Raw genomic sequence first — 14,593 nt, forward strand, 5'->3', positions numbered from 1 at the left:
ACTCCAGAGGAGAAGCCGTGCAGCTCCTGGCTCTATACCACAGGTCAAAGTGTGACCTTCGCCCCCCCAGATTCACTTATTTATTAGAAACTGAAATAACAGTTGAACTTTCAGTGAAACTCTTTTTTCTCTCTCAGCTTTAAGTATTCAACTCAAACCAGAACCAGGCCCAGGCCGGACTGCAGCCACAGCCCTTTGCCAGCTGCCTGATGGTCCAGCCCTACGTGCTGCACAGATACAGAAGTGGAACGGAGATGCAAAACAAACAGCCACATATCACAAAACGTCACACTCTGTATTCCTAATGTGCTTTATTAGTGCTTACAGTATTATTACCACAAAATCCTCACCACTTTGAAAACCTGAAGATCTGGGTTCTGACTCGTGATCCAGCTCCACCCGAAGCTGCAGAAACTTTCTTTAATCCTCCGTCACAGAGCAAAGAACCAGTTTCCAAAAAACTAAACAATACAAATTTCAGTTTGTTTGGACGCGTCAGTGTAAAAACTGTGGCAAGTTCCAGATGTGCACACTGAACTGATCCAGGAGAACCAAAGGAAATGAAGACTTGGGTCGAATACACATCGTCAAAAGATCAGAACATTTGGTGAATTGTTCTGTGCTGGATTTTGATCACGTTGTTCTTTAGTTATAATTCTTCTAAACACCTGGTTTGATTTTGGTGACACATCTCAGCCTCCACAGAAACACAGCACACCTGTCTGAGCTGCAGCTGCAGTAGGTCTCACCTGGTACATCAGGCGATTTCAGCACCTTAATGCAAAGAAGCCACGTCTACAATGGTGAGAAAACAAACTGAATTCTTTTAAGGAAGGTCCAGTTCAGTCCACATCAGCAGCAGCGTTTAATCGTTATATTTGACGTTAGCGGCCTATGTTTCCTGAGCTCTGCTTGTCAGGGTGACATCAGTTGTTCTGCAGCCCTGGCTCCACACAGATCTCCATTGAACTTTTGTACATTTTAAATGCCCAGAGACACAAGAAAATTAGAAATGGAAATGTGAGCTACTGTTCTTTGATGGAAAAGAAATCCTAAACCAAGCAGACTGTATAGAACAATCTTCCTGAAATCCAAATTTAAAAATCTATTTTAACAGGTTTTTGGGCATATTCACTCTGGGTGATCAGGAAAATATCAAGTCTTACAACACTCCACAAGTGCAACTTTTTTTTTTTTTTTAGACCACGTCCAGATGGAGTCAGATTTTCAGTCAAAATCCATCTGACCCTTGGTGTCTTTAGAAATAAGTTTGGATATTGCTAGAAAACTAGCAAACGCTTGTTTGTACAGTCGACCACTTGCAGTGCTGCAGGGCTGAGTTAGTGGCTTCAGGTTTTGGATGGTGACTTGTAATCAAAAGGCCAGTCTGCAGCACCTGAGAACGTTTTCTGATCGTTTTAAAACTGAGACAGTGAACAACTGTACAAAAAGAGGAACGTAGAGGAGTCAAGTCGTGACAACACTCATGAGACCAAAGTCCAAAGACCACACAGAGCAGAGAGGAAGACACCAGCTATGAAACTAGGTTAGCTCTCCAAGGACAGGTGAGTTACCTCACACAAGCGAACCCCACCGCATCTCCTCTGTGAGAGCAGAACACTAAACTGAACTGGAACAGGTGGTGGGTTGTACTTAAATCCAAAGATGCTAAATTTAGAGCAGAATACATTAGTGTTTCACGAAGCAGCCGACAAACCTGTGTAACGTACGACAGGATAAAATCTTCAACAGCTTCTCACAAAGTGCAATGACCCTCAGCTACGGAAGATTTAATAGACGAATCTTTAAAAACCATCTGATTCCAGAGTTTCTGCTTTCCTCAGTCACGTATCATTGGAGACGTCAGAAGACATCGCGTGTGGCATGTTCTTTTTACTTTATGTCCGAATTTCATGTTAAAAACGAATGAGGAACACTATTAATTATTTATAACGTGTTGTTAAGATCGACTTTCAACAACAACAAAAAAAACAAAACAAAACATTTAATCACTGAAGTTTCACTTTCCATTAAAATCACAGAGGCATCAACAGTTCAGTCTCTAGCAGCAAAAATGTTTTAGTCTCTACAACTTCACAAAATTATATTAAATAGTTATTATTTAAGACCGCAGTTATGTTTTGCTGCTCTCTGCTGGACACAGAGGTCGAATTTTAGCGCAGCACTCTATGACTACTCTTAAAAACAGACAAACACATGAATATCATTTCACTTTAGGCTTATTTAAGACATCAAAAGGAAACGGGTGGTGAGCTTCAGCTTGTGTCTTATTAAATCTGTTTCTTTTCTTTGAATGTATTCATTTTGTCCAAAATGTGACTGGGGAAACCAGAAAAACCTACATCTGAAAATTTTACATTAAAAACAAAACAAGTGATTATGAAAGGAGTTTATTTGTTGTAGAAACATTTTCACCGTTTCACTTGATCCGTCTCAGTTTGGACATATTAAATCTTCCGTACCATCTGCTATAAACTAAAAACCAGTGAATACAGATTTTAGTCCTTGTCTGTGTTGATTTCCCTGCAGCTCCAAATCAACTGTGACCTCAACACTTGAGTAACACAATCAACTCTGCACAAAGCGAAACCACTGGAAAAAGACAAAAATGCAGCGACTGTAGTTTGACCTATGATCCATCTGCACCCCCTCAGACCGAGTTACTCGCTCACCGGGAGTAAAAACTACCACAAAAACCAGCTCCCTACACTAATGTGACAGAACAGTCGAGCTGCAGCCAATGATCATTTTCCTCATCGATTTATCTGCCCATTACTTTCTCAATGAGTGGTTCTTTGTATTAAAAGACCAGAAAATTGTTGGAGCACTAAAGAAATGTCTTTATCAGTTTTGTTCTTTTTCACAACCTGAAAACGGGAGAGGAAGAATGTTTGAGAACCTAGAACAACCTAATTTAGGGCTTTTTGATTAATCGATTATCAAAATAGCTGCAGATGAATTTTCTTTCAGCTCTAGAAGAAACATCTTGAATGATATCAAAGCTCCACACCAAACAATCAAAGATGAAACTTATAGGAAAAGGCTGCAGGAGAAAACGCACTGCGACTGCAGAAAGGTGAGAGAGACATGATGGTGAGCAGGCTGACTACATAACAGCATGAAAGTCTATGTGGTAGTAGAAAAATACATGTGCGACTGAGACCCTGTGGTGCTGTAGCCACCTCCCCAAATAAAGCTACGTCAGTGAGCATCAGCGTAACTCGTGGACGAACAAAATCTCATCAAATACAGGTTTGGGAAAGGAGCCAGGCAGATAACTCGTAGTGAAACAAAAACATCCCTCTGAAATACGACATTTATACATAATTATTTCAGCCACCTGGAAATTGTATTTTTAAATGTTTTTTCTAATAAACTGCGTCGTCTCCACTGTGGAAAGTTAAGTTGCATTCAAGCAGTCTACCCCAGTGCTGGTGACAAATATACAACTAGTAGACAATCTTCATTATTTTAGTCAAAATAGCAACCAGAACTATTGGTTTTCCATTTAAGTGCGAAGAAGTTCCACCTCTGTGCAGAATCTTCCCTCCTTTGGGACTATGCAGCCACTTTGTTGTCCTTCTGGAAGGAAAGAACAGAACAGACATTTAGAAAAACAATGGAAAAAATGGATGCGTTTCCTTTAATAAAAGATTTTCCTTTTACCCTGTATGCTGATAAGTCAGCAAACTCCCGGCCTGCCTGGTTTCCTCTGTACCCTCCTCTGAAGCCGCCACCTCCCTGTGGAGGCCCGAAGGACCCTCGGCTAGCTGGACGACCCCGACCTCCACGGAAGCCCATACCACCACGTCCGCGGTATCCTCCACGGCCTCGGCCCTGACGCAGAGGGATGCCGAACGTTTCAGCATTCATCCTCCTCTCCTCCGCCCAGGTCTGCCTCCGCTCCCTGAAATAGGAGATGTTTGAAGGATCCAATGCTGATTCTTCAAATTCAGACACTGATCTTTGCTCCTAGTCTCATGAAACACAGACTTTCTGTGCTGAATGTTGTGTGAGAAACATGAAAAGCTTCGCCTGCTTGCTCCACTCTCTCGTCGGTATGGTATGGACAAACTGGTTGAAAGGTTTAACTAAGACTAACCATAAGAACACTTACCGTGGAAAACCTGAGCCGCCAGACTTGTCATTTGCTTTCCTAAAGAAAAGGAAACAAGACACCAAGAGCTTTTATTCTCAGAGTCCAGGGAGAGGCAGGTCATGAAGCAGTGGTATTTCTGACATGATGAATACCATCCTGTATCTACTTCATTCTAACTCATTCTGTGTGTTTTTATGACTAGAATTATTATTACCAAGATATTTCTCAACATCGCGTTCATTTGTGTGAGGACCTTTTGTGAACATCACCACAAAAACAGCGTTTACACACAGCAACAGCTAGCCTGCTATTAGCCATTAGCCCTGAAAAACACAGACCTGAAATCAGATGCTAAGGAGGTGGAGCTGCTGAAAAAAGCAGACAGTCTCTGCCCAGTTAAATGGAGAGGTCCCACAAATTACTCTGCTCCACCTGTGCTGTGTGGATTGGTCATTTCTGCTGTGATCCAACGTCACCCTCCTAACAATGTCAAGCGATCGGCTAACTGCAGATTTGCCTGATCGTAGAGCTTAAAGGAATCTACAGACAGATTTCAATCCTTTAAATATACTGCGACATGGATCTAACAACCCTGAGTAAGACATCAGCTGCCATGTATGTAGATTGTGATATATGGTAGTAACACCTGCGGATTCATTTCTGATTAAGGTTCATCGTTTTTCCTAAACTCCAGATTTGTGCTCTTCTGATGCTCTGTTCCTCTCGCTTATCTCCGTCCTCCTCCCTCTTGTTCAACTCTGTCATGTTCACTGACTCGTACCTGGTATCGTCACAGGAGATGTTGTCGAAGAAGGACTTGGACTTGTCGTAGTAGCAGTTGGGGCCAAGCGGGTCACACTCGTCATCAGCGTTGCTCTCGCTGTTCTGCGTTTCCACACCGGAGTCGCCTTTATCCTCCCCGTTGACCGACTTCTCCGTCTTTTCATCTGTGTGAAAATAAAATGAACAGTCATGCTTTGCCATAATGACTCAGCAGCTTCACATTTATTTATACCAAGTGATCAACTTTCAGTTGTTAAGTTTCTATAATCTGAGGACATGGTGAGGAATTCATTTTCCATATTAGTCCACTCTACAGTAATCACTACTCTCTCACTATTTAATCATAGGTTTAGGTTTATCACTACTGCTGACATTTCACATGGCTCGTTATCACAACCTCTGCAACTCTGCACCATGTCTCCAAACGTTTAGTGCACTGAAACTGGACTCAAAACACAAATGTAGGGTTGACCTTTTGGTGACTTACATCCTCATTACAGGACATTTTACTAACAGACTGATATTTCTTCTACTACTGAAGCTTTTTTTTTTTTTTTAAATCATCATCTTGACATGCCAACACAGAGAATCCTACCTTTCAACTTCAGCTTGCTCTGAAACTCTCTGTCAATCTCCTCTTTGTTGAACTGTGCATTGGCGCTCTCAAAATCAAAGTCTTTCTCAAATTTCATGGGTCCATCTCTACGAACATTAAAGCGCCCTCTTCCGCGGTGTCCTCCCCCTCGCCCACGCCGATTAGCCTGTGCACCAGTAGCTGCTAGATTACAGAAGAGAACACTACATTAGCTGCCACATCTTACGTTTGAAAGATCTAAAGACGACTAGCAAACAGATCACATAGCAACACATTAGGTAGTAAACTATGCCAACACATTATGGTAGAAGACTTGTTGCAATGTTGTAAAATACCAGCTCGGCTTTGCGTTAGCTTTACGCACACCCACTACAGAAGTAAAATTCACATCAAACGAGGAGGAAATGCAGTAAAACTAATCAACACCACAGGTAGCATTCTCAGTTATTCACCGAGCATGAAAACAGCATCTGGGAAAAAGGGAGGAAAAAAAAATAAAAAATAAAAAAAAGCAGAAGACATGTGTCTTCGCCTTCCATTAACATGAACAGCACGTCATTCTGCACACATGTTCACTAGCAAAGAAAAACATGACGATGCTCAGCAGCTGCACAGGATGAGTATGGGCTCCACTAGCTTGACAGGCATGCAGAGTTGGAATGGACTGTGGAAGATGGTTTCTGAGTTTAACCTGTGGAACGTTTACTGGTATCCCTGCCTTCACCTCGCGCCTGCTCAGACTCTGGTTTGGGGACTTTCTGGACTTCTGGGCCTGGAACAGCAGAATGTTTTAGTCTTCCAAAACAACCTCAACAGTGATGAGAAAACAGCCCTGGTGGCACTAGTCTCCTACCTTCACGCAAAGGCACAACGGTTTGAAAAGTGGGACCTCTGGAACAAAGTGTTAAGAAATCACACACAGTGGGAATCATTGTTTACTCCAGGATGTTTCATTGGCATCTCATTCCTGAGCGTGCACTGGGACATTGAGGGAAGAAACATTTCACTGTACCTAGTAAAGACCAGTTCATCTGAGTAGGACAACATTTATTTTGTCTTCAATAACTAACATTAAACACAACACGATAACCTGTTTCCCTGACTTGTGCAACCCAAACTACATTCTGGAATTCCTCTCCCCGACTTGGACGTGCCCGTTGACAAAGTGACAGTGTTTTCACAGGAGCAGCCTGTCAGCAATAGCTACAGCTCTGTGCGTGTGTCGGAGGCCTTCAGGGACATTACAGAGTGTGGGTTAATCCTGTTTCGAAAGCGTACCAAGCTCAGTATGCAGTGACTTCAGATGAGTATTTTTTTGCACAGCAGCTCGTCGAGTTACTGTTTACAGTGTGTTAAACGACAACAGCTGCTAGTTGATCTTTCTTGTCCATTGGTACATATGACCCATGTTACTGATTTCTCATTAAGGAAATAAAGGACTGTTCTTGAGTCATATTTAATATTCAGTTCATGAAGACAAAAAACCCTATTAAAATCATTAAAGAATTGAAATAAATCCAGGAGTCATTTTTTAGCCTTAGCCTTCATGCTACTCAGCAACTTGTGACCAACACATCAGTGGGCAGCACCATTCTGTAGGTAAAAGCACAACCAGAGTATACCATTCTCTGATTACTGCAAAATTTGCTAAAATCTTTTTCTGTGCTCAAAAGTGCTGCATGCTCAGGAATGAGACTCTTGATATAACTGTGACAATAGCACAGGTCAGAGCGTGCAGGTCTCCGGCCTGAGGTCTCACCTGAGTGGCTAAAGATAGAGTGGGTAAGGCCTGCAGTGGAAGCCCTATCTACAGCAGTGATGGTTCGGGGTGCAGACCAGACCTGGCTGCTGCGGCCTCCCCTGACAGTCTCACCCCTCCTTGTGTCCATGGCGTCTTGGTTCTGGACCTTCTGGTTGCTCTGACCGGTGGCTGAGGGAGCCGTGCGACCGTGGGCGGGGCTCCTGCGTCCCAGGCCAGGAGCTGGAGCTGTGGCGACAGTCGGGGCTGCCGGGGCAGGCTGCATCACCCGCTCTAGGGTGGGGCTCTTCCTCAAAGGATCCAGGCTCGGGCTGCTGCGACCTGGAGGACACCAACACAGATCAAGATTTTTGGACCCCGGGGCTTGTAACGACAAAATAAATCAAGGTTACCATCAGTCAGCAGCAACTGGATCAACTGCACATACGTCAGTCAGGTCATTTAAACTACAACCAGCTGGGATTATTTATCAGAAAGCAGGAGCTCACATTCAGATGCTTTCACACCTGAGCAGAAATAAAACTTCTTCCTAAGTTCCACGATACCACAAATCTCACATGTGAAATATTGCAATATTGTTAAAAATAAAATCCTTATTCTGAGCCAAGATCTAATATTTTAAAAACGGACATGAGGACCCCCCTGACTTTAGTTACAAATATTGATTTAGCTCATACTTTGAAGAAAATTACTGTGTAAATGTGGATTAAACCTAATCCCTGTTTCTTCACTTCAGATGAGCGATTTAAAGCCATGTTGATAAGAGGTAAAAATCCATGACTAGTTCAACTACACAGCATTTAGACTCATCAGTGAATGACAGTATAACATTTTGTTTTTATTAAATAAAATGGAGGGGAATTACTTTCTAATAAATAAATGCAGCATGTCAGTGAATGGGACGTTAGGTTTACCCCTCTTAGTTGAAAATTGAAATTGAACAACAACAAATTATTTTGTTTTTTATACGTTTTTTTTTTTATTTTTTTAACTTGGACCAAATAAAGTGTACTGCAGGTGTGAAAGGTTTGTTAGTGTGAGAGAGGATCTTTGAGAGGACAGATCTGAGTGTGCGTCTGAGCCTTTAAGCATGAAGACACACCTGATTCAACAGGACATGCAGGTAACCGTAAAAAGCATGCAGACAGAGGTTTTAAACCAAACTCAGTGTTTTACTACTATGCAGTTTGATCTTTTTGCAAAGCTCATCATCAGGCATGACTTCAAGCCAGGTACAGTCTCTCCAAATTTCAACATGAGGAAAGTAAAAATCTGACAAACACTGCAAACATTAACAAGCCTCCTGGGCTTGGACACAACTGATTTTTCTTAATCGTATTTAAACAACCGGGTATTTTCAGCGTTGTCTGTCCATGATTGTGTCAGATGTAATTTTGTTCCAGCCAGTGTAGACACACTTTTAAAGTGGTTTCCTGTAGGTTTTTACCTTCGGTTACAAGGGTACCCAGAGACCGCGAGTCAGAGGGGAGAGCAGAGCCAATAGCACTGCTCTGAGACTGGGGTAAGGCTGTGCTCGTGTCGCTCACATACGAGGGAACTGATTGTCCTGTATGGGGAGGAACAGTAGGAAGAGAGCACTGAGGGCAACAAGACTCCCGGTTCCTTTAAATTCACTTTGTTGTCCTGAATCTCTGTGCATCAATAAAACTAACTGGAAACCAAACTGCAAGGACTAGGGCTATGCTGATAACGAAACATCCCCAGACAGTGACAATAACAATAGAAAACTCACGTAACTCAGCCAGAAAGCAGGCAAAGGGTGTGATAAACAATAACATTCATCACCAGTTACCCTGCGAATTATGTTCTAGATGAATAATTAAAATGTAAACCTATATAAATGGCTTAATAAAATATCTTTAAATGTCTTGTTTTGTGCAACCAAGTCCCAAAGAGATTTGGTTCACTATCACACATGACAAAAAGGAGCAAAGTTTATTATCAGAACAGCTGACTGCTTTTCTATTGTTTACAGTGTCCATTAAAGCTCCTGTCACAGAACTTCATTACTAAAAGCAATAAATTTACGCTTGTACATTAACCAACATCAGGGCAAAGGTTATATTCAGAGTTTTATCAGATGTAAAATTTTAAATCTAAAATCTGTCATCAGCACAACCCTAGTCACAACCACATCTGCACCTTACATACTGCAGTACTGTGGAGGAGGAAGGTGAAGGCCTCAATTAGTTACAGTCACACTGAAGCCATAAACCCATCCCTTCTCAGTTTCTGTGGCATGTTTTACGTGGTACAAGAGCCATGGATAGACCCTGAACCCTTGGATATCATGCCCAACTGCCTCCCTGTTCCCGTTTGACTTTTATAGTTACAAGCCATGAGAGGAAAAACGGTATCAATAAAAAATATATCTTATGACAGTCCATGTGCTTACCAACACCAACAGCTCCAAACTGAGGTGAAACCAGGGGGCTGGCACTGAACTGGCTATAGGCGGGAACTGGGGCCCGGTTGAAGAGCCCATAGGAACCAGCAGACTGGAACGGGGTCGGGGCAGAGGCAGAAGACGAGGAGCTGGAGCCGATGGATGACTGAGAGGAAAAAAGATGGTTAATGTCACAGCAGAAACAATCGTTTCAAAAGCTCATCAGCTGAAGATCTACCTGGACTATAGCAGGGTCCTGAGGGAGGGAGCATGTTGGTTTGGGCGGCTCACACACAGTCAGGTCCTTGATGTCACTGCCTCTGAAGATGATGTACTCGAAGGTGTCATCTCGAGGAGGGATGGGTCTGTCAGTGGGGCGGTCCTCAGTGCCAAAGGAACGAACTGAGGGAAAAGGTTATGGTTCAGTTCGTGCATCATTTGTATAAGATTAAAATATCTGGTGTTAATCTACAAAGATGAATCACTCCGTTATAATATGTGAGACTCAATAAGTTATGTGTCACATGTAATGGGAATACTGGTTAATTTCCACAGAATCTTTGGTTTTAATATTTGGACCAGCAGCAGCTCCCTGTTTATCAGGAAATAAAAACCTTCGGCAAGTCACTTGTGGGAGTACTATGTATGAGCAAAATACTGCATTGGAGTAAGTACCCACAACAGTATCCAGTACAACTAAGTACTCCAAGTCAACTCATAGTGACAAAAGTGTTTTGATTTGAACTGTTAAAAGAGTTCATTTGATGTTATTAGATGATTCTGAGTCATTGCTCACAGACTCTGATTTTAAACCCCCAGTTACTTTGAGTCGGAGAGACTTTTTCTGCCCCTTACAACCGTCTCAAAAAACATCTTGAGAACAAAGACAACAAATTTCAGCTTGTGGCCTTCATCAGGATCAGTGTAAATAGAACATTTACTGTAGATAAGATAAAGAAACAACACATTAAAAAAATGTATAACACACACGCACGCACGATGGGCTTTTGGTCATGTGGATTTAGACCAGGGGTATTCAACTAGAATTTAAAGAGGTCCGGTTACGCAATTTTTTTGGAAGCAAAGGTCCAGAAGATTATAATGTCTAACTATTTACCGCGATAGATTATCAAGTAGCCTGCATGTAATCAGTACTTGACTGTCAAATCAAATTAATTCAGTACAATTCAAAAACCTTTTGACAAATTTATTGTTATGTAACATCAAACTGAGCATGTGGCTCCAGATCCTGGTGGACTGGTCATACTGGGCTCTGAGACTAGAAACTTTCTGTGGTCGCACTTCAGATTTCAGTGGGTATGTGTGTTCAAAACCTTTGTGTTTTGTCTCATAATGACATTTGACATTGGTACTTTTAATAAGAGCCACAGTTTCTAAACATATCAGACACTAGTTTACTGCTCCCAGTGGTAATATGACCAGACAGGAGTCTGGATTAAAAACTCTTTACTGTCCACTTTTTTCTTTTTGGACATTTTTATATTTATCTCTTCCTTTCTCAGTCTCACCGTCCTTTTATCAACTTTCTCCTCTGTCGTCTGTATCTCTCTCCTCTCTGTCGCCTGTCTCTCTCTCTCTCCTCTCTGTCGCCTGTCTCTCTCTCCTCTCTGTCGCCTGTCTCTCTCTCCTCTCTGTCGCCTGTCTCTCTCTCCTCTCTGTCGTCTGTCTCTCTCTCCTCTCTGTCGTCTGTCTCTCTCTCTCCTCTCTGTCGTCTGTCTCTCTCCTCTCTGTCGTCTGTCTCTGTCGTCTGTCTCTCTCCTCTCTGTCGTCTGTCTCTCTCCTCTCTGTCGTCTGTCTCTCCTCTCTGTCGTCTCTGTATCTCTCTCCTCTCTGTCGTCTGTATCTCTCCTCCTGTCGTCTGTATCTCTCCTCTCTGTCGTCTGTATCTCTCCCTCTGTCGTCTGTATCCTCTCCTCTCTGTCGTCTGTATCTCTCTCCTCCTGTCTGTCTCCTCCTCTCTGTCGTCTGTATCTCTCCTCTGTCGTCTGTATCTCTCTCCTCCTGTCGTCTGTATCTCTCCTCTCTGTCGTCTGTATCTCTCCTCTCTGTCGTCTGTATCTCTCTCCTCTCTGTCGTCTGTATCTCTCCTCTCTGTCGTCTGTATCTCTCTCTCTGTCGTCTGTATCTCTCCTCTCTGTCGTCTGTCTCTCTCCTCTCTGTCGTCTGTATCTCTCCTCTGTCGTCTGTATCTCTCCTCTCTGTCGTCTGTATCTCTCCTCTCTGTCGTCTGTATCTCTCTCTGTCGTCTGTATCTCTCTCCTCTCTGTCGTCTGTATCTCTCTCCTCTCTGTCATCTGTATCTCTCCTCTCTGTCGTCTGTATCTCTCCTCTCTGTCGTCTGTATCTCTCCTCTCTGTCGTCTGTATCTCTCCTCTCTGTCGTCTGTATCTCTCCTCTCTGTCGTCTGTATCTCTCCTCTCTGTTTCTCTGTTATCACCATCTCTGTTTGTTAATTTTTTTCCAACCTCCTCTCATCTACTGTTGAATCGCTAATTTTACCGCCTGTGATCCACAGAATCGATTGGCTAAGTGAAGTCACGTGGGACGGCTTAACTCGCATTCAATTGGCCAATGCGTTCTCGCGTCCACTAAATTACTACCGTAACGATTGCAATAGCTGCGCCGATTAAAATTAAGGTGTCCCGCTGGACTTGGAATCAAATCGTTCGGTTTGGTCTGTAGCTCCGGGTCCGTATGGGACAGCTTCTGGGTCCGGATCCGGACCGCGGTCCGCCTGTTAGTGACCCCTGATTTAGACCATTTAGGTTCTTGGACTGGCAGAAGTGGGTACCTGGTAAAAGACAAAGGTGAGATCACGGCTTGACTATATAATTTTTTCCATATTTATTGATACAAATAATCTCCATCCTATACCGTCAACAGGTTTGTTAGGCCTCAGCAATACAGACTAAGAGATAGAGAGAAACCTTAAAGTGATGTTTACAACACAAGCTTTGGTTTGACATGACTGTTATTTTTATTTCTTTTTTAAGTGACAACATTTCAGGAACATTTCTGGACTTGACTTTACATTCATGTTATCAACCGCATCAAGTACACTGGTTGACGTTAATTTAACTAGTTAAATCACTTTGTCACAAGTATATAAAAATTACTTATGGGATTGGCATAAGCTTAGTATTTTTTTTACTCGAGTAAAGATTTTAAGTAGTACTACCTGTGGATAGGTGTTTTTCGGCAGGTACTTGCACTTTTGCTGTACTACTGACTTCGTGTACTTCTACCACTCTCTGCTACAGAGGACTGAAAGCTGCTGATGTAGGACTATCATTAGTTCTAAGTCATAATCTGTTTTTGAGGAACAGGTGAGCAGTGACGTCAGGCTACAGGTGAACCTGGCTGAAAACTGAGCAGCTGTGAGCCACTGTTACATAAACGTTTTAGCAGTTCATGTTAACACTTAGCAGCTGCTGTTTACCGGCCGCTAACTCCCATGCTAACGTTAGCTGACAAGCTGGAAAGCTGACTCACTTTATTGCTAACACAGAGTTAACTTTGTCTATCCACCTAGGTAGATTAAAATATAACTAAAATATCGGCAGTTATGACTGAGTAGTCATTTCACTTTCTTTGTCTAAATAATTGCATCACTCGTCTGATGGCAGTAAAGTTGCTGTTAGCATCTTACCAGTGTTGCTGCTTCAGAAGTCAAACACTGATAGTTTTTGCTAACATGCTAACGCTACCAAACCGATTAAAGTCATTAATTTGCTGTTATGGAGTTCGGGATTAAAAACTACACTCGGTGGGTTGTTGAACAGCCACATAGCTGCAGATCGTGCATTAATCCTTAATTGTAATGCACACACATTTACTCCCACAGAGATTAGGTTAACAACATGAACCGATGTTTGCATTAGCCACCTAGCCGCGTTACCTTTAGCTAGAGCGACGGTGGAGTTCTCGGTGTCGATGGTGTACAGGATTCCTTCATAGCGGATCTCGGCCTTCGAAATGAGGCTGATTTTGCTGCCGAGATAAGGCGTCCCGCCGCTCATGGTGTAACTTACAGCTCGGCGGTCCTAACAGACAACCGGACAAACAGCCCCTGTGAAGCGTATAGTTAATATAACCGACTAAACACCAAACTACCAACTTGCTGTTGTCCCTGCTACAACATGGCCACCGCCTCCTCCATCGAAGAGCTCTGAGCGCGGGGGCTAACGGGAACTCCTAATATCGCGAGGTTACGCGCCTGCGAAAGTTATAGATATTTGTAATATAGAATAGAACTAATGACTCTGAATACACTTTGAGGTAGTTGTACTACAGTATTTCTATTTATGTTATTATTATTATTCCCACTTTTATTTATTTTTTCTTTTTAATGTGTTGACAGTTGTGGTCACAGAAGGAAATTTACATTTTAAAAAACTACACAACATTTTCAGATTCCAGTTGGAGAATTAATAAAATACAGTGTTAAAGATTAAAGCAGTCATTTTCCTTTAGCTGCTTTTACAGTGTATCACAACTCTGACAACAGTTGAGGACTAACAGGTTTTTAAGATGTAATTAACGGCTAATAAATCATTAACCAACACATCACCTATGAGGTATTAATGGGTTGTTAACTCTGTCGGAGAAATTACTTTCTTAGCTGAGTGCCTGCGCTTTTTCATTTAAAGTACATTTTTGGCATGTACAACTTTAACTTGAATAAAGATCTTGAAGTGTTACTTCTAGTTGTAGTTTTTGTTTTTTAGACAAAGAGAGTTAAACTTCTTTTACACACTCAAATCAAATCAATAAATAACTAATCTTAATCTGTTTATTCAGATAAAAACTTTTTTTTACTCAGCTAATGAAAATACCAATAACTGATAATTGATTAATGCCCTTGGGGACATTCTTTTAGTTCGGGGTTCAGTGGCTTGTCCAGGAAGG

The 14,593-nt window shown here is 42.2% G+C and overlaps 1 protein-coding gene across 5 annotated transcripts; it reads right to left on the reverse strand.

Annotated features, from left to right (window-relative positions):
* Window positions 1-294: 294 nt before the first annotated feature.
* On the reverse strand, window positions 295-13,856 carry lsm14aa (LSM14A mRNA processing body assembly factor a). 5 transcript variants are annotated; one of them, XM_026365107.1, is made up of 10 exons: window positions 13,584-13,856; window positions 9,903-10,066; window positions 9,674-9,830; window positions 7,372-7,578; window positions 6,190-6,270; window positions 5,499-5,681; window positions 4,902-5,067; window positions 4,139-4,177; window positions 3,688-3,928; window positions 295-3,603 (listed from the first exon to the last, which is right to left on the reverse strand). In XM_026365107.1, exons 1-10 carry the CDS (start codon window positions 13,702-13,704, stop codon window positions 3,580-3,582), a joined length of 1,383 nt encoding a protein of 460 aa, XP_026220892.1. In that variant the 5' UTR covers window positions 13,705-13,856; the 3' UTR covers window positions 295-3,579. The 5 variants fall into 5 exon arrangements, with proteins under 5 accessions (XP_026220892.1, XP_026220889.1, XP_026220888.1 ...); XM_026365104.1 differs by having other exon boundaries at window positions 295-3,600; window positions 7,258-7,578; XM_026365103.1 differs by having other exon boundaries at window positions 7,258-7,578.
* Window positions 13,857-14,593: the final 737 nt, after the last annotated feature.

The sequence above is a fragment of the Anabas testudineus genome, chromosome 6 (genome assembly GCF_900324465.2).
Source record: "Anabas testudineus chromosome 6, fAnaTes1.2, whole genome shotgun sequence".
NCBI lineage: Eukaryota > Metazoa > Chordata > Actinopteri > Anabantiformes > Anabantidae > Anabas > Anabas testudineus.

What these genes read in the sequence shown, in the direction of transcription:
- lsm14aa (XM_026365103.1), bottom strand. Translation starts at nt 13,704, where the DNA reads ATGAGCGGCGGGACGCCTTATCTCGGCAGCAAAATCAGCCTCATTTCG. An exon ending in CTCTATCTTTAGCCACTCAG is followed by an intron (nt 6,271 to 7,257) that starts GTGAGACCTCAG and finishes CTGCTGTTCCAG; the next exon opens with GCCCAGAAGTCCAGAAAGTC. An exon ending in TACCAGTAAACGTTCCACAG is followed by an intron (nt 5,682 to 6,189) that starts GTTAAACTCAGA and finishes TCTGTAATCTAG; the next exon opens with CAGCTACTGGTGCACAGGCT.